This window comes from Chiloscyllium plagiosum, unplaced genomic scaffold (assembly GCF_037043375.1).
Source record: "Chiloscyllium plagiosum isolate Xiang-an unplaced genomic scaffold, Cpla_swu_hap1 HiC_scaffold_20, whole genome shotgun sequence".
NCBI lineage: Eukaryota > Metazoa > Chordata > Chondrichthyes > Orectolobiformes > Hemiscylliidae > Chiloscyllium > Chiloscyllium plagiosum.
The window spans coordinates 44,099,742-44,119,932 of record NW_028270158.1 but is presented as its reverse complement, the minus strand read 5'-3'; the positions used below and the strand labels follow the sequence as shown (position 1 = coordinate 44,119,932).

Below are 20,191 nucleotides of genomic sequence, written 5' to 3'. Positions count from 1 at the left end.
ACTCAATAGTTGGAATAAATAGCTGAAGTCAAGGAATTCATTAATTATTGCAAAAGGGTTGGGCTGCAATTAATGGAATACATTACCTTCTGATGCAGCCCTGCTACATACATTAAGTAAACTAAAACACTCAAAGGTATAGTCACCTCCTAGTTTATTTTAAACTCTAATCCAGAATGACACTAGAGAAGGAAATGACAGGTGGCCTTCAAGCAGTATACCTAAAGAGACAGAACCTTTTAATGGTGATGTAGGAACAAAAAAAGCATGAAGTTAACAAAACAATTCAAATCTATAGTCTATTGCTTCAGAAGGCTGCTCAGTGCTTGCCCAGAAAGATGTCTATCAACTTCTATCCTGAAGCATACTAATCATTTCTATTACTTTTAGTGTATTTAAAAATTAACTCTGCTCCCTTCTCAAATAATTGTCCTCTTCCATGCTCCATCCCTTTCCTCAGGCATTATCCAATGATACTTTTATCCTTCTAGATAAAACCTCTGATAGTGTATTATGTAATTTGAAGTGATTGTTGAATGGTCTTTCCCTACACTCTTGCCAGTTGCATGTATGATCAGACCTGTGCTACAGTTACTTCAACTTTCTCATTTGCTCCTTTTTTATTATCTTTGGTATTTTCCTGACTTTTGACTTGGTCGAAAATAATATTTTTGAAAGTTGAGGGCACAATGTTAAGCAATTATAAGCATCACCACTCCTTTATCTGATTTGGTTCATTATTACTTCCCAATCAATGCAAATTTTGCAACTATAAGTAAAATTATAGAAACATCCTCAGCCAAAGTGCAACATAGACATCAATTTACAACACTGGGAATAGTTTTGTGTCTATATTTTAATAGTAAGTTGCACATCTTTGTGTAGCAATATAAAACCATGTCTATTTCATAAAGTGAGATCATTATTATAAAACATATTCCAGCACATTGTGCTGTACAGAATAAATCAAAATTCACCATCACCTGATAGCAACTGAAACCATAACTCCTGTTCAACACTACACCTGAACACTATCAGCCATTTGAACTCATAACAATTTACATTTAATACTGAACAAACTACCAGATCCTTACGTAGGTCACAAGGCTTGATGCTGCCCCTCCAAATAAGTTGAAATGGACAAAAAAATGCTAGGTTCACTTCAGAACTTTGCCATTGAGACTTAAGTTACTCATGGATTAATCTAAATTTTTTATCACTATAATCTCAAGTGAGGATATATTAAAGTACTAAAGAACTTTTTTTTACATTTGTACACGTGTACATCAACCTCTGTCAGCTTCAGATTAAAGTCTTTTTGGAATAAAACAGGATGAGTAACCTATTGCTGTCATTCATCCAGGCCCCTGCAATCTGCTTGGGTTTGAGTAGAAAACAAAAGCAGCCAATATTCCCTATCCCTATACAAAAGCCTACTTGGATATCAATACATGTGAATATCAACAGAGGTTTAATTTTCATATGGCTGGAGAGAATGCCAGCACTTGTGATTGAAGAATGGTCATTGCCAATTAACTCCCATCAAACTGCAAAGCTTAGAATCTCATTCAAATAAGATTCATTTACTTGGCTTGCAGGAGTAGGTGGTGTTGCTCCCTCTGGGTGGAGCATCCAGAATTAGTGATCAGTTTCTGTGTAAGGGATACACCTTGCCCACCACAAAAAAGGATGGGAATCTTTGGCATTCAATAGCCCAGGAAACAGTGGATACACAACATCAAGTACACTCATGTCTCTAAATTGACAGATTATCGTTCACACAAAGGAAATGCAGGGATCAGAAAGGATGAGGAGGATTAGATCAACCACAATAACACAGATTTTTTTCTATCATGATCCTAGTCCTGACACACTTAGCATTCCACTTGTGGCATGGAATAAACCAAGGCAGTTTAACAAACAAAAACTTATTTTACCTCATATGCAGAAATGACATTTGGGGGGGCAGCTGATTTAAATACAAGTCATACTATATTTCATTATGTTCTTATTCACAATCCAGCCAGTCTTTGTCAGCAAAGGCAAGACATCACAAATTAAAAAAAACACAGGGGAGATGATACTGACTGCAGCAAACCAGTATAAGAAACAAAGGATTCAAGGAAAGGCTGTATCAGGTTTTATAGGTAGCAGACAGGGGCAAATAAACCTTTGAATTTGTCAACAATGTATGTAAGAAAATAGGCACTCTCAAACAACTTGGACACTTTGTCCATTAACTTTTCTACATTCCCCAGGCAGTTCTATACAGCAAAAATACATACATTCCGTACACACAAAAGTTTCGACTTACAAAACTTCACAAATAAAACGCCATAGCAACCCCATGGTTTAAACATTTTATTTACAGAGTTCATCTGATTGTGCAGCAATCTGAATAGGTGCTACACTTTTCACCTGAAAAATGACAATTTCAATGTGGAATATAATTTAAAAAAACATGAATATGCCACACAAAAAGGTATCTTGGAACCAAGGAAGTCAGCACAATTCACTGGTATTAAAACAGCAAAATGCCAAATTAAACATTCAACAGATAAGAATCTCTTTCAGTCTGGGATTTTACAAGATTGCCAGTTTACAGCTTTTACTCATGAAATAGATTAGATTTTACGTTTTAGAGATGACCTTTTAATGAACAGAACCAGAGCCTTTGATTTGCTTGTCCTGTGTAATCAAACTGTTATGTGCACTGAGGTGGTCAGGGATTAAAGATGATTTCAAATTACAGAAGAAATGAAACTATATTCCATGATTCCTCATGAGTGGAGTCAGAAGATGCATTTTGATAACCAAAACTTTATTTTGTACACAGAATTAAAAGCAATAAATCCAGGTCAGATTCGCTGAGCTGCGAACATTAATTAGGCTCTTATTCCCTACATAGGTAGATGTTATCATTTCATCGGGCTCTCACGGAGTTCCAATGAATGGTCAAAGGCTTGAGTGTTGTATGGTACGATTGTCTGTTATCCCATCTCTGGAGCGAAGCCAGCGTTCCACCTTCATTCATTATCCCATCGCCCTGTTCCAAAAGACAGTCATTGTATAGGAACAGGACATTCTGCAGTTGTCAAGAAGGCAGGGTCCCCTTAAGATACCACATTCCACCATGACTTGCACAGCAGTCCTATGAAAAAAAGTTCAATCGGACAATTACAATACTAGGGAATGCCAGGAAATGAAATGAAAGATTTGTATTTGGATTATTTCATGCATGGCCTGGAGATGTAGGTGTCACAGGCAAGGTTAGCATTTACTTACTATCTTTAGATGCCCTGAGATGGTGGTGAAAAGCTTGTACAATGGAGGGCAGTTACAAGTCAATAAGTGTGAAACTCAAATCACATATCAGCTCAACTGAGTAAGACTGGTATCTTTCTTTCCCAAAGTGTATTAGTGAAACAAGCTTTTTACAACAGCTGTATTTTTATTGACAAGGATCTACATTTATATTGTATCTTTAACGTAACAAAATGCCATTAGGCACTTCATAAATGCATTACAAACCACTGAGCTACAGAAGGCAATATTAGAACAGATGACAAAAAACTGGGTCAAAGATGCAGATGTTAAGGAGTGTCAAGGGGAAGAGAGAGGCAGGAGTGGTCAGGGGGCAGTGAGCTCAGGGCCCCCATACAGCTGAATGCATGTCTGTCAATGGTGCTGCAATCAAAATTAGGCATGTGTGGGAAGCCAAAGTTGGAGGAGTGCAGAGATCTTGGGACATTATGGGCTGGAAGAGATTATAAACATAAGAGAAGTGAGGTTAAGGACAGATTTGAAAACAAGAATGAGATTTTAAAATGTAGGTAGCGCCAAAGAACGTGAGAGGTGATTGGTAAGCAGGACTTGCTGAGAGTTGAGCTATTTAAGAGGAGTTCAGGTATACAGAGTTTGGAAGATGGGTAGTTACTTTACCATCATTTCCACTTTAGACCAGAGCTCTGCTCCATTATATAAGGCAAATTTCAACTTCTGCATTAAGCTGTTGGCCAAATTACCTTCAGAACTTTATCCACATCGGGCTTACTGAGACTTTCTCCAAAATCCTGGCCCAGTTTAGACTGAATGACATTCCTACGCACTCGATAATTTTTTGAAAAAATTTCAAGGAGTATCTGCCGATGCTGAAATGAGAAAAACATCAGTCATGCATCACTGAAGTAATAAAGAAAGCCTGTTTCAAGTATCAGAACTACATTGACAGGTGGAGGCTCTCAAACAGCAATCAATCCCACTCTCGCTCTTTCCCCACAGCTGTGCTATTTCTTCCTCTAAGTGTATTTCTAATTCCAGCTGTTATTATTGAAGCTGCTTCCACCATCCATTCAGACAGTGCATTTAAGATCAGTACTCATACTTAAGGAAAGAATTTCTCATCTCCCCTCTGGGTCTTCTACTAATCATTTCTGGTTTCAACAACTCACATTCCAGAGGAAACAGTTTCTCTCGTCTCTTAAATCCCTTCATAAGAGTTTACACCCCATTCCATTTCACTTGACCTTATCCACTCTGTAATTACTGTATCCAGCCCCTGTTTATTGACAGAGGTTGGGCCTTTTCCAAAGTAACATAAACCAGTCAATATCCTATCCATTGTTTTTCTCAATTCTATTGACATCAAGGTCAGAAGACACTAGATATGTCAGACACCGTCCTAAGACACATATCATTATACAAATACCCCCATCGCCTTGCCTTGTTGAAATGATTGTAGATCAGTAATCATCCCCAGGCCGATACTCCTAATCCTCTGAGTCCCACAACTGCCATCTCACTGTTTACCGTCACAATATTAAGTGACATTGCAGTTTGATTGCTTTCATGATATTAATAAAACTTTATTTTCTAGGTTATTTTGTGTCTGTGGGAATAAAAGCCATGTATTTTTCATGCTGATGACTTCAATGCAATTTTCTTCCTTTTGATCTCATCTTGCTTCTAGAAAATCAGGTTTACATCTTGGCTGAAGGAATCCTTCCAGAGATTACCTAACATAATGTGATCTGACACAGCAGGCCATTTGACCCATCATACCTGCACTGCATTTTTCACTCAGTCTACCCAATGAATTCCATGCCTCCAATTTCTCCCAGTAGCCCTGGAAAGCCAGTTATTAAATTTGCTTCCACTGTATTCCAGATGGTAATAACTCACTGAATAAAACAATTTTTCTCTGTCTCACCCCACTGGCTCATTTGCTAATTATCTCACCCTGGCCTTGAATTATCCAGCAACTTCCCAGTTCACCTCACTTCTTTAATCCTCTTAGGCCCTGCTGCTGTTCTGCACGATGGGCTGAGCCCTTAACAATGAAAACCACAAGAAACTAAGTGGTCTGTAGATTAAAGCAGGATTCAAGAGCTTTTAAACAACAATTGCAAAAAATACTTTGGAATAAGACACTTGCCTGATCAAAGGAGTCCCCAGCTTCCCATAGTGCAAACACCTTCTGTTCGTCAGCTGTTGCGGTCGTCTGTGGAGGGAACTGAACAGCATCTCTGTAAGTAAATATGATCCTACACTCAAACTGAAAACCAAACCGGGAGCACTGAGTGATGGAATGTTTGGAACTCCATCCATTCACAGTGGCAAGGGCTGGCACTGGATCAGACAAGCCCAAAACATTGCTGTGGTGAACAAATGATTTACCAAGGTCACTCAGTGTCCTGACAGAGGAAAATCAGAGTCTGGACATTTAGCTTCAGGCAGTCCAGTGATCGAAGTCTAAAAAGGCTCCAGGATTGACAAACATTGGGGAAGATAGAAACTAGGAACAGAAGGAGGTCAGAATCAACCAGGAGAAAGTGAGGATTGCTGGAGGTCTCCTCGGATGCTGCCTGACCTGCCGTGTTTTTCCAGCACTACACCCTCGATGCAGAAGTAGGTCATTCAACCTTTCAAGTCTTCTCCACCATTCAAAACAATCATGAGTAACCTTCTAACTCAATGCTAAGTTCCTGCTTGCTCTACATACTCCTTGATGCCTTTAATATCTTAAAAAGAACCTCTGGTGTATATATAAGCAGTGACCCAGCACCCACAGCCTTTGTCACAGGCTGACTATCTGCGAGTAAAGAAATGTTTCCTCATCTCAGTCCTAAACAGCCTACCTCATATCCTGAGCCTGTGACCTATGGCTCTAGACACCACAGTGTATTGTCGAGGCAAGTGTGCAGGTGTGAGCTCAGTAACACAACTGCTCCCTCTGGTTTGGCAAAACTGTCTGGGCCTGGCTATGTAAGAGTGGGCTAAGAGAGTGAACAAACTCCATTTTGGGTTACAGACTCAACATTACAAATGATTTCTATGCATGTCAGATAGCTGGATAAAATATAAAATTAAGGTCTACATAAACATCAATTGCATTAGAATCAGGAAGGAAGAAATAAATATATTGAGTAAATAACTTTTCTTTCATATTCAGGATATCCCAAAGAACTTAAAAAGGACTTAAGATATGGGTGTTGATATTAAACCCAGCATTTATTGCCGACTTAACTTCCCTTGACACGGGAAGCATTGCAGTCCATGTGGTGCAGGTACGCCAACATGACTGTCAGTTGGTTGATACAAAGGAGAGATTTGCTAGGCCACTTCTGGGGGCAGCAAGGAGAAACTGAGGACTGCAGATCCTGGAAATCAGAGTCAAAGAGTGTGGTGAAGAGCTTATGCTCAAACGTCGATTCTCCTACTCCTCGGATGCTGCCTGACCGGCTGTGCTTTTCCAGCAGCACACTCTTGCACGTTGCAGGGGGCAGTTAAGAGCCAACAACGTTGATGTGGGTTGGGATTCAGGTTAGACCAGATAAGATCAGGAAGACAAAACTTTTCTATAGGATACTAATGAACCTGTTGGGTTTAAGACAAATCAGCAGTTTCATGATCACTTTTTTTATTCTGTATTTTTATGAATTCTTAAGCTAAGGTGGGGTTTGAAAATAAAAGCTCTGATTGGAACTTTAGTTTTACATCTATGGATTTTATGCTCTGTATCGTAACCTCAACAACGACTGGTCCAAGGGTACCTCACAGCCAAAAGATTAATTCTGGAGTGCAGTTGCTCTACTCTAGAATAGGTAAACATAGAAACAATTTGTACACACCAAGATCCCACAATCAGTCACGGTCCAAGCAATCTTGTTGGTAGAAAATGAAGATCTCAACAAACAGAGAGAAGATCAAGCATGCATAATCCTCTCAACATTGAGTCAAAGTGCCTGCACACATTAAATGCTTGCCCTAACACCGAGGATTTACCAGAGATTGTTTAGTTGACAGAGTTATATATAATTACAAATAATTACACTGAACTATAGCACTAAAACAGACCTTCGGGCTCAACATGTTTACATCTGTGTTCATATTTCACATGAGCCACCTCCCACTCCAATATGTTTCATCCTAGCAGCGTATCATCCTTCTACTTACTCTTTTGTATGTTTCTCAGCTTCCCCTTAAATGTGCCATTCACCTCAGCACTCCCTATGGTAGAGTCCCATTACTCTCTGGGCGAAGACATTTCTCTTGAATTCCCATTTAGATTTTTAGGCAACTACTCTACACTTATGGCCCCAAACTTTGCTTCTCCAACAAATGGAAAACAACAGAATCAAGCCAGATACACCTATCACCAGGACTGATGCAATGCCACAACAGATACAACCTTGGCAGCTGCAACACAGGGGCAAGTCCTAAACATGAAGTGCTGGATTTATAAACCAAGCATGTAACAGTTTTGTTGGCAAATTGCTATAAGAGCCAGGAATATGGACATTAACCTGCATAAGGTACTTTCAATCAGCATTATTTTGAACGCTCATTCACTTCAGGTTGTTTCGCTCAAAATCTATAATCTAGACAGCAGAAAGGAAGCAAAAAGCTGCAATTTGAGATTTATTGATGTCTCACTTATAGTTTACATCATCACTCGGAATAAACTGTAGCTTCGTTGTGGCCTGTTGTAGCTCAACATGTCTTCAATTTACAGTCAACAAAGTCCTTCGTGGGCTCCCACTTTATTTCCAGATCATTCAGCACAGAGAAGGGAGTTCAGAGGTTAGCAGCCATTTACTGACAGTAACTGGCTTATTGTTAGTGAATCCAGAAAACTTTCAAGAGGTAAGAGAAACAAAAACAAAAGCATCACAACAACCCGGCTTTTTTATCGTTTAAAATCTCTCTGGAATCATGAAGCACAGGAGGCCATCTGGTCAATTATACCAATTTGGCATCTTTGCACTAAATTCAAAGATAGTTTAGGTTTCACACTGATATGAGATATCTCACACACATTCTCTAATCAAAAAGGAAACGTAGATGCAGTAACATGCTGGGAGGAAGGAGAGACAACGGAATGGGCGGAGTGATTTTCCAATCTTGAACCCTGCAGTCACATCCTGGAATTGAAGAAAGCAAACAAAAGTTTGCTAACATCAACGAAACAGATATAGTTTCCCACTTAAAAAGTTTCTTAAAATCCCAGCTCTATGCGTTTAGTCAGAGCATATTTCATCATATGGTTCAGGGTCACATTTTGTCTGGTAATGCTCCTGTGAGCACCTTGAGAAATTTCTAAGATGCATTAGAAGCACAAGCCATCACTGTTACTGCTGGATCTAACACTAAAATAGCCTGAACTGCAACAGGTTTGGGATTTCAAAGGAAATTCAGGTCAAATACAAGCTGGATTTGTTGTCCAGTTTAGCTGTTCGAATTTAGTGCAAGCAAATCCCGTCATCATCGTGTCTGGAGCTTATGTGGCTCTTTAACAGCATGATAAATGACAGTATGGATGGCAGATTGGAGATTTGGTGCACAGTTGTGCTCACTGCATCAAAACTGGAAGGAGAACAACATTTCCTTCAAGAATCAGCTACACATTAACCATAAGATATAGGAACAGAATTAGGCCATTCGGCCCACTACTCCACTATTCTATCAAGACGGATATGTTTCTCAACCCCATTCTTCTACCTTATCCCAGTAACTTTGATCCCCTTACTACTCAAGAATCTCTCTCTTTGAAAATACTTGGTTTGAACTTGTGACAAGGACACTTTATTCCAGCACTTTCTAACTCTAACCTCCCAGACTCTGTGGCTAACATTCACTGGAGTAGTCCATAGCACTGGCTCCATTAAAGCTCCTCTTTTGTTATTTCAATGTGCATTTCAATGCCTCAGACTAAAATCCTGATTGTTCACTTTTATCATCAAGATGCTGCTGTGACAGGGAGAGAATGAACAGCATTAAACCAATGTTCATCAGCTCTTTTATAGAAGGCTCACTTCATTAAAACTATTTCCTCCTGAATGCAAATAAAAAATGGCCTCAAAATTGCCCAGAGATGTACGTGTAATGTGTGTGTTGGAAGCACCTCTGTAATCTTACAGCCACATTGTTAACAACTTACAACAATTGCTATGGTAAAATTAAAATTAAGCATTGAATATGGAAGCTGTGGCATAGCAACAGTAAATGTGTCTTGGTATCAGGTTACAAGATTGCACGATATCTAGTCAGGGCGTTTGGTGGGTGTAGAAGGGGTTTGAGATTAATAGTCTTTTCCAGTTCTTTACCTATGCCTAGAGAGTTGCCACCACTCATAGCCCATGGACTGCAAACACCTTTTGCTACATTCCAATGGCTAGTACTGTATAAAAATATAGCAACATTATATAATAATTATTGCCAGTGGGCCAACACCTACACAGCCAGACTACAGTTCTGACAGTCAACCCCAAACTCTGCTTCAGCAAACTCTCTCTCAACAATTAAAGGAAAGAGCTGGACAACTCAGACCCCTCAGCAAACCACTAGATTTTGGTATTTTTGTTTAATAAATGATTAAAAAGGGAGTCAAAGGTTATCAGGGTGAGGGGTCGGGGGTTGATCATGGAGCTGAGGTGACAATCAGAGCAGTTCTGGATTTTACTGAGTGGTGAAGACTCAAAATGCTGAATAGCTCAATCATGCTCATACTTCGTTATGCTCTTCCATTAAGAATCATGCATCAGTTTTTCATATGCTCTTCACGGACAAATTATAGCAGCCATTGTAGAAACAGATGATTCCAGCAAAAAAATAAACAGAGCTCAAGACACTAACTCACTGCTTGCAGTATTTACCAGCTTTTGGTCGATGGGATGTGACTGCCATTTTATACATGGTCATCCTGAATCACAGACTTGTGACAGCACACAGGACATTCAGCCCCATTGTGTCTGTACTGGCTCTTGGAATGAGCAATTCAGAGTTTCTGATCACCCGCACGGTATGAGTTTCCCTGCCACACACCTCTAAGCTGTCAGTAACCCTCATTCTCCATCATATCAATAAAAAGCCAGTTCAATCTATGACTATGCCTTTATGAACATGCAACAATATTGGACAGGATTTACAGTATGTAAGGTAACTGTTCATCTCAGGTCTGTGCTGGTGATTATACTCCACACGAGTCTCCTCCCACCCCTCTTTATCTCAGGTCTAATCCTTTCTCCCTCATGTGCTTAACCAGTTTGAGCCCTGTATAATTGGCTCAAGTTACCAGTCTGTATCATTATATTTTGGGAATACTCCAGAGGGCTTCATATTTCAGATTGATGAGCTGTATGTAGCTAATGAGGGTCACTGGGCTATGGAGCTCGAACTAAATTACAGGAGGCACCCAGCCGCCAGCTTTTCTAACAATGTGTTCCCGGTTTAGTCATCACCCTGGGAAATAAACCTGGAGCTTTGGTATTTTGCTGCTTATTCAAAACTAGTAAATGATATCACAGGAACATTTGATGCTCCATCGGGTTTTAGAATTTTCAATAAAAGCATTCACAACACATCATACCATTATTTCTCAGCGTGCAAATAATTTGTCCTTTCTCGCTGCATGTGAAATCCCTCATTGATGCTAATATCAATGTGTGAATGAACACTTCTGCAAAGAGTGGGAACAGATCTAATCATACATGCAAATTCAATCAAGGGTATAGTGCAATTCTGCTCTAATTCTTCACCTGACAGAACGCTTGCTGTTATTCAGATATTCATCTTAAGGCATTCCAAAGCAATTTACAGCCAATTAATATTTTTTGATGAACAGTCATTTCACATGCAGATAGAGCAGACAATTTATAAATTCTTGAGACGTGAGTTGGCAGATCATAATCAAGGCTGACACTCTGATATCGCACTGAAAGAGTGTGACAATACTGGAAGATTCATCTTTCGTTTAAGTGCAGATGCATTACTCAAGACAGCTGCAGTTACTTTGCACACCATGCCAACAAATTCAACTCCAAAATCAACTATGTTCCTAAGCAAGAGGTAGAGACAGGAGGAATGGCAGTTATAGGAAGGGGGAAAAGTCTCAGATACAGTCACATAGATGGGTTAACTCCAGGAAGGGTGAGAGAGGTCGGCACTCAGGGCAGGAGTCTTTTGTGGATATACCCATTTCAAACAGGTATGCTGTTTTGGAAAGTGTAGGAGGTGATGGATTCTCAGGGGAACGTAGCACGAACAGCCAAGTTTCTGGTATTGAGACTGGCTCTAATGCAACGAAGGGTACGTCGGCTTCCAAGAGATCAACGTGCTTGGGGATTCTGTAGTCAGAGGTACAGACAGATGTTTCTGTGGCTAGCAGAGAAAAAGCAGAATGGTGTGTTGATTCCCTGGTGCCAGGATCAAGGATGTCTCAGAGAGGGTGCAGAATGTTCTCATGGGGGACAGGGGCCAGCAAGAGGTCATTGTCCACAACGATACAGGAAAGGAAAAGGTTCAGATTCTGAAGGGAGATAACAGAGAGTTAGGCAGAAATTTAAAAAGGAGGTCCTCAAGGGTACTAATATTTGGATTACTCCCAGTGCTATGAGCTAGTGAGGGCAGGAATAGGAGGATAGAGCAGATGAATGCATGGCTGAGGAGTTGGTGTATGGGAGAAGGATTCACATTTTTGGATCACTGGAATCTCTTCTGGGGTATAAGTGACCTGTACAAGAAGGACATACTGCACATAAATTGGAAGGGGTCTAATATACTGACAGGGAAATTTGCTCGAACTGCTTGGGAGGATTTAAACTAGTAAGGTAGGGGGGTGGGACCCAGGGAGATAGTAAGGTAGGGGGGTGGGACCCCGGGAGATAGTGAGGAAAGAGATCGATCTGAGACGGGTACAGCTGAGAACAGAAGTGAGTCAAACAGTCAGGGCAGGCAGGGACAAGGTAGGACTAATAAATTAAACTGCATTTATTTCAATGCAAGGGGCCTAACAGGGAAGGCAGATGAACTCAGGGCATGGTTAGGAACATGGGACTGGGATATCATAGCAATTACGGAAATTAGGGATGGAGGTTGGCAAACGTGGTGCCACTGTTTAAGAAGGGCGGTAAAGACAAGCCAGGGAACTATAGATCAGTGAGCCTGACCTCGGTGGTGGGCAAGTTGTTGGAGGGAATGGCAGCTGAATGTTCCAGGATACAAATGCTACAGGAAGGATAGAAAGGGAGGCAACAGAGGAGGGGGAGTGGCATTTTTGATAAGGGATAGCATTACAGCTCTGCTGAGGGAAGATATTCCCAGAAATATATCCAGGGAAGTTATTTGGGTGGAACTGAGAAATAAGGAAGGGATGATCACCTTATTGGGATTGTATTATAGACCGCCCCCAATTGTCAGAGGGAAATTGAGAAACAAACTTGTAAGGAGATCTCAGCTATCTGTAAGAATAATTGGGTAGTTATGGTAGGGGACTTTAACTTTCCAAGCATCGACTGGGACTGCCATAGTGTTAAAGGTTTAGATGGAGAGGAATTTCTTAAGTGTGTACAAGATAATTTTCTGATTCAGTATGTGGATGTACCTACGAGAGAAGGTACTTGACCTACTGTTGGGAAATAAGGCAGGGTAGGTGACTGAGGTGTCAGTGGGGGAGCACTTTGGGGCCAGCGACCATAATTCTCTTTGTTTCAAAATAGTGATGGAAAAGGATAGACCAGATCTAAAAGTTGAAGTTATAAATTGGAGAAAGGCCAATTTTGATGGTATTAGGCAAGAACTTTCGAAAGCTGATTGGAGGCAGATGTTCGCAGGTAAAGGGACGACTGGAAAATGGGAAGCCTTCAGAAATGAGACAACAAGAATCCAGAGAAAGTATATTCCTGTCAGGGTGAAAGGGAAGGCTGGTAGGTATAGGGAATGCTGGATGACTAAAGAAATTGAGGGTTTGGTTAAGAAAAAGAAGGAAGCATATGTCAGGTATAGACAGGATAGACCGAGTGAATCCTTACAAGAGTATAAAATCAGTAGGAGTATACTCAAGAGGGAAATCAGGAGGGCAAAACGAGGAAATGAGATAGCTTTGGCAAATAGAATTAAGGAGAATCCAAGGGTTTTTACAAATATATTAAGGACAAAAGAGTAACAAGGGAGAGAATAGGGCCCCTCAAAGCTCAGCAAGGCGGTCTTTGTGGGAGCCACAGAAAATGGGGGAGATACTAAATGAATATTTTGCATCAGTATTTACTGTGGGAAAGGATACGGAAGATATAGACTGCAGGGAAATAGATGGTGACATCTTGCAAAATGTCCAGATTACAGAGGAGGAAGTGCTGGATGTCTTGAAACGGTTAAAAGTGGATAAATCCCCAGGACCTGATCAGGTGTACCCGAGAAATCTGTGGGAAGCTAGAGAAGTGATTGCTGGGCCTCTTGCTGAGATATTTGTATCATCGATAGTCACAGGTGAGGTGCCAGGAGACTGGCGGTTGGCAAACGTGGTGCCACTGTTTAAGAAGGGCGGTAAAGACAAGCCAGGGAATTATAGATCAGTGAGCCTGACCTCGGTGGTGGGCAAGTTGTTGGAAGGAATCCTGAGAGACAGGATGCACATGTATTTGGAAAGGCAAGGACTGATTAGGGATAGTCGACATGGCTTTGTGCGTGGAAAATCATGTCTCACAAACTTGATTGAGTTTTTTGAAGAAGTATTGATGAGGGCAGAGCGGTAGATGTGATCGATATGGTCTTCAGTAAGGTGTTCGACAAGGTTCCCCATGGGAGACTGATTAGCAAGGTTAGATCTCATGGAATACAGGGAGAACTAGCCATCTGGATACAGAAATGGCTCAAAGGTAGAAGACAGAGGGTGGTGGTGGAGGGTTGTTTTTCAGACTGGAGGTATGTGACCAGTGGAGTGCCACAAGGATCGGTGCTGGGTCCTCTACTTTTTATCATTTACATAAATGATTTGGATGCAAGCATAAGGGGTACAGTTAGTAAGTTTGCAGATGACACCAAAATTGGAGGTGTAGTGGACAGCGAAGACGGTTACCTCAGATTACAACAGGATCTGGACCAGATGGGCCAACGGGCTGAGAAGTGGCAGATGGAGTTTAATTCAGATAAATGAGAGGTGCTGCTTTTTGGGAAAGCAAATCTTAGCAGGACTTATACACTTAATGGTAAAGTCCTAGGGAGTATTGCTGAACAAAGAGACCTTGGAGTGCAGGTTCATAGCTCCTTGAAAGTGGAGCCGCAGGTAGATAGGATAGTGAAGAAGGCGTTTGGTATGCTTTCCTTTATTGGTCAGAGTATTGAGTACAGGAGTTGGGAGGTCACATTGCGGCTGTACAGAACATTGGTTAGGCCACTGTTGGAATACTGCGTGCAATTCTGGTCTCCTTTCTATCTGAAAGATGTTGCGAAACTTGAAAGGGTTCAGAAAAGATTTACAAGGATGTTGCCAGGGTTGGAGGATCTGAGCTACAGGGAGAGGCTGAACAGGCTGGGGCTGTTTTCCCTGGAGTGTCGGAGGCTGAGGGGTGACCTTATAGAGGTTTACAAAATTATGAGGGGCATGGATAGGATAAATAGACAAAGTCTTTTTCCTGGGGTTGGGGAGTCCAGAACTAGAGGGCATAGATTTAGGGTGAGAGGGGAAAGATATAAGGGAGATCTAAGGGGCAACTTTTTCACACAGAGGGTAGTATGTGTATGGAATGAGCTGCCAGAGGAAGTGGTGGAGGCTGGTACAATTGCAACATTTAAGAGGCATTTGGATGGGTTTACGAATAGGAAGGGTTTGGAGGGATATGGGCTGGGTGCTGGCAGGTGGGATTAGATGGGTTGGGATATCTGGTCGGCATGGACGGGTTGGACTGAAGGGTCTGTTTCCATGCTGTACATCTCTATGACTCTCAGAAGAAAAGAGGGCAAATCGAGTGAGTTAGACATTGTGAGAGAAAGAACCAGGACTTGGCCACATGAGAGCAGAGTGCACAATGGTATACAAGGATGAAAGAGCATGTGCATTTACCAAACCTCCATATAACACAGCAGCGGAGGAAGCCCATTCAGCCCATCAAGTCTGCTCCACCATTCCATGAGATCACATTGATCTGATAATCCTCAACTCTACTTTCCTGTCTTATCCCAAAGGACCTCAATTCCCACACTAATTAAACATTTCTCTCTTTCAGCAGTGAATATACTTTCCAACCCAGTTTCAAAAGCGCTCTGCGGTAATGAATCCCACAGATTCAAAGCCACCATAGAAAAAGTCCTCTACATCTCTGTCTTAAGTGAGTAACCCATTGCTGAGATTATACCCTCAGGCACTAGATTCTCCTACAAGGAAAAACAACTTTTCCGCATCAACCTGGTCAATAAGGTTTCTCCCATTCTTATAAACTCCAATGAGTATCAGGTTAACACCCTCAGGGTCTCAAAGTCTTACTGTATAGCCAGACCCTTCGGTCCAACTAGTCAATGCTGACTGAGTTTCCCAAACTGAACTCGTCCCATTTATCCGTGTTTGACTCATATCCGTCTAAACCTTTGCTAGTCATGCTCTCTGAAGAAATTATGCCCATACCTGTTATGAGTGCAGTGATTCTCTGGGCTGCCTCAGATACCAGTATATTTTTCCTCAGACAAGGGGACCAAAACTGTTCACAGAATTCCAGATATAGTCTGACTAGTGCCTTGTACAGTTTTATCAAGATCTTCCTATTTTTTGCTCCAGTCCTTTTGTCTTCACTATTTTATTTTGTGATCCATGCACAAGGACCTCACATCTCCCTGTTCTGCAGCTTTCTGCAAACTCTCTCAATTTAAATAATATTCAGTTCATTTATTCTTACGGTGAAAATGCATAACCTCATATTTTCCACATAATATTCCATCTGTCAAGTTTTTTGTCTGCTTGGTTAATCTGTTTACATCCCTCTGTAGACTTTTGTCATCTTCACTACTTGCCTTCTCACCTATTTTGTGTCTTCTCAAACTTGGCTATATTACATTTGTGCTGTTCATCCAAGTAATTTACATATTGTAAATGATTGTAGCCCAAGCAGCAATCTCTGTGGCATTCCACAGTGCAAGGTGCCATCCTGAAAATGCCTCTTTATGCCAACTCTCTGTCTTCTATTAGATAACCAATTCTCTATCCTTGCTAATATACAACTCCAACATCATAAGCCCTTAGTTTGAGTAGCTTTGCTTGGTATCTTATCAAACATCTTTTGGAAATCCAAAGACGTTACCATCTTCTGGTCTCCTTTATCTCCCCAAAGAGGTAACCTTGATAAATCTGCTAGACGAGCTTTCATGAAGCCATGCTGACTCTGATCGATATTGTATATTTCCAAATGCCCAATTTTTTACATCCATTATATTAGATTCTATCATTTTTACAATGACCAATGTTAAGCTAAGTGGCCTTTACTTGCCTTTTGTCTTTTTTTGTTTCCTTGTCTTTTTGAATAAGGATGTTACATCAGCAGCTTTGTAATCCTCCACGGTTCCAGAGTCTAAGAATTCATGTCTAATTGCTACCAGTGTATCTACTACCTGTGTTGCTAATTCCTTTAAAATTCTAGGATAAAGTCAGTATCTTCCTGCTGATATATCACTTTCTAGTTTAGTTAGTTTCCCTCAGTATTTTCTCGTGATGGTTATTATATTTATTTTGTACCCTTCTTTAAACCCTTTTAGGACTTTTGGAAAGTTATTGGGGTCCTGTACAATGAAGACTGATGGTCTGTAAATTATTTCTGAGGAGCAGGAAAATCATTCCTGTTTCATTCCTGATGAAGGGCTTTTGCCCGAAACATCGACCTTCCTGCTCCTCAGATGCTGCCTGACCTGCTGTGCTTTTCCAGCACTACTCTAATCTAGACTCTGATTTCCAGCATCTGCATTCCTCACTTGTGCCTCTCTGGATTAACAATCCAACAATAATACCATTGGGCCATCACCTCCTCAGGTGAAGTAACTAAAGCTGTAGAGAGGGCTTTAAATTAATTAGAGATTAGAAATTGGGAAGGTTCAAGCGAGGGCTAAATAAGCTTACAAAAGAAACTGATGTTAATCCAGAGACCCTGGAACCTGGATTCCAATCCCAATTTGGTCGATGGTCGGGTCAGCCAGAATTTGAATTCAAGAAAAATCTGGAATTCAGACTCTAATGATCAAACTATTGTTGATTGTCTGGATGGAAAATACCATCCTCACCTGGTCTGGTTTACACGTGACTCTTAACTGCCCTCTGGGCAATTAGGGATGGGCAATAAATGCTGGCTTAGCCAGCGATGCTTTCATCCCAACCATGAATACAAAATATTTGCCAGTGACCTGGCTATGAGATTCTGCTGTAGCTATATGGGAAAGTATTATAAAAAATTTTATAAACATGATCTAGTGTGCTTCTCAGTTAATTTGCATCTTTCTAGCCCAACAGTCAGATCTCAGGAGGTTTCAGCTGTCAAAATGAATGATGCTCCACTTCCTCAGCTCACAGCACAGGAGTTAATCAGCAGTGATTCTGCAGGGGGTAGCAGACTGGCATCACTCAATGCCTGGGCAAGTGTTAGCATTGATTACAGGCCCAACCACCGTATCAGATTGTAAAAATTAAACAGCTGTTTTCCCAATAATGGCAAACTGCCACAATCCGGCACACACGGCAGCAGCAGAAAACAAAGCTGCACTATGATGCCAGAGCAGGTACCCACAGAAGGCAAAGCACAAGCCCAACACCTGCTGCAAACCTGAATCTTGATTACCATCAGCATATTTTCCTCAGTCCCCAAGATCAATTTGGCCATTACAAACACAACGCATAGAACAGAGCATGAAAAAGTAACCCACATCAGTTGTTAAAATATCTGCAGTTCTTTCCACGTGCATGGAAATGATTTGGAACCACACAGACAACTCTGGAACATGACTGGATATCAACTATGTCTATCAATTAAATTCTGACCCCTTTCAATGTAACATGATCAGCCACAAGTATTGGGTAAGAATAGTTTAATATAAATTTTGTTTGGCAGTGCAGAACTCATGAATATAGATCACATCAACGGCTCTGCCCTCATTCAGTAAGGTGTTCGACAAAGTTCTCCATGGGAGATTGGTGAGCAAGGTTAGATCTCATGGAATACAGGGAGAACTTGCCATTTGGACATGGAATTGGCTCAAAGGTAGAAATCAGAGGGTGGTGGTGGAGGGTCGCTTTTCAGACTGGAGGCCTGTGACCAGTGGAGTGCCACAAGAATTGGTGCTGGGTCCACTACTTTTTGTCATTTATATAAATGATTTGGATGTGAGCACAAGAGGTTCAGTTAGTAAGTTTGCAGATGACACCAAAATTGGAGGTGTAATGGACAGCGAAGAAGATTACCTCAGATTACAACGGGATCTTGATCAGATGGGCCAATGGGCTGAGGTGTGGCAGATGGAATTTAATTTGGATAAACGCAAGGTGCTGCATTTTGGGAAAGCAAATCTTAGCAGGACTTATACACTTCATAGTAAGGTCCTAGGGAGTGTTGTTGAACAAAGAGACCTTAGAGTGCAGGTTCATAGCTCCTTGAAAGTAGAGTTGCGGGTAAATAGGATAGTGGAGGAGGCATTTGGTATGCTTTCCTTTATTGGTCAGAGTATTGAGTACAGGAGTTGGGAGGTCACGTTTGCGGCTGTACATTGGTTTGGCCCCTTTTGGAATAGTGCGTGCAATTCTGGTCTCCTTCCTAAGGATGTTGTGAAACCTGAAAAGGTTCAGAAAAGATTTACAAGGATGTTGCCAAGGTTGGAGAATTTGAGCTATAGGAAGGGGTTGAATAGGCTGGGGCTGTTTTCCCTCGAGCGTCGGAGGCTGAAGGGTGACCTTCTAGAGGTTTATAAAATCATGAGGGGCACGGATAGGATAAATAGACAAAGTATTTTCCCTCGAGTGGGGGAGTCCAGAACTAGAGGGTTTGGACAATAGACAGGAGTAGGCCATTTGGCCCTTCAAGCCTGCACCACCATTCATTATGATCATGGCTGATCATCCACAATCTGTATCCTGTTCCTGCCTTATCCCCATAACCCTTGATTCCAGTATCTTTAAGAGCTCTATCCATCTCTTTCTTGAAAGTATCCAGAGACTTTGCCTTCTGGGGAAGAGCATTTCATATCCACCACTCTCTGGGTGAAGAAGTTTCTCTTAGGTTTAGGGTGAGAGGGGAAAGATATAAAAGAGACCCAAGGGGCAATGTTTTCATGCAGAGGGTGGTATGTGTATGGAATGGTGGCCAGAGGAAGTGGGGGAGCCCAGTACAATTGCAACATCTGGACGAGCATACGAACAGGAAAGGTTTGGAGGGATATGGGCCGGGTGCTGGCATGGGACTAGATTAGGTTGGGATATCTGGTCGGCATGGACGAATTGGACCGAAGGGTCAGTTTCTGTGCTGTATATCTCTATGCCTCTGAGAGAAAAAGTCATTTTGTCAAGCTTTTTGTCTTTACTTACCTGGACAATTCACAAGAAAACCAATTCAAGGGAAAATCCACATTTATATTGCATGTGACAAGAGTGCTGCTTGGTTGGCAGGTGGATTCTGATTGATACAGACATTTCCATAGAAAATAGATCAGTCAATGGTAGTTGACAGTTAACTGACAAGCTTGGCTTAAATTTTAAACCTGCAATTTAACTGTGATTGGTCGAAGCATTGCCCTGAAAAATAAACCAGTGAATGGTCGTCAACTACAATGTTGAGTTGAAAGAGGCATTGTATATGATGAAACAGGCACAGCACATGAACTGCAACTCAACATAATCGATGCCAGCTATTCACTGGTTTATTTTCAGGCAACGCCTTGACCAGAGTCATTCTGCCTG

At 41.3% G+C, this 20,191-nt stretch overlaps 1 protein-coding gene across 2 annotated transcripts in view; it reads right to left on the bottom strand.

Annotated features, from left to right (window-relative positions):
• Positions 1-838: 838 nt before the first annotated feature.
• polr3e (polymerase (RNA) III (DNA directed) polypeptide E) overlaps positions 839-20,191 on the bottom strand; it is a 70,061-nt gene continuing 50,708 nt past the window's right edge. For both annotated transcript variants that reach the window (XM_043711413.2, XM_043711412.2), the window contains exons 19-21: positions 5,435-5,512; positions 4,026-4,151; positions 839-3,151 (exon numbers count right to left, since the gene is read on the bottom strand). In XM_043711413.2, coding sequence (XP_043567348.1) covers positions 3,095-3,151; positions 4,026-4,151; positions 5,435-5,512 — 261 coding nt within the window. In that variant the 3' untranslated portion in view covers positions 839-3,094. The remainder of the gene's footprint in view (positions 3,152-4,025; positions 4,152-5,434; positions 5,513-20,191) is intronic.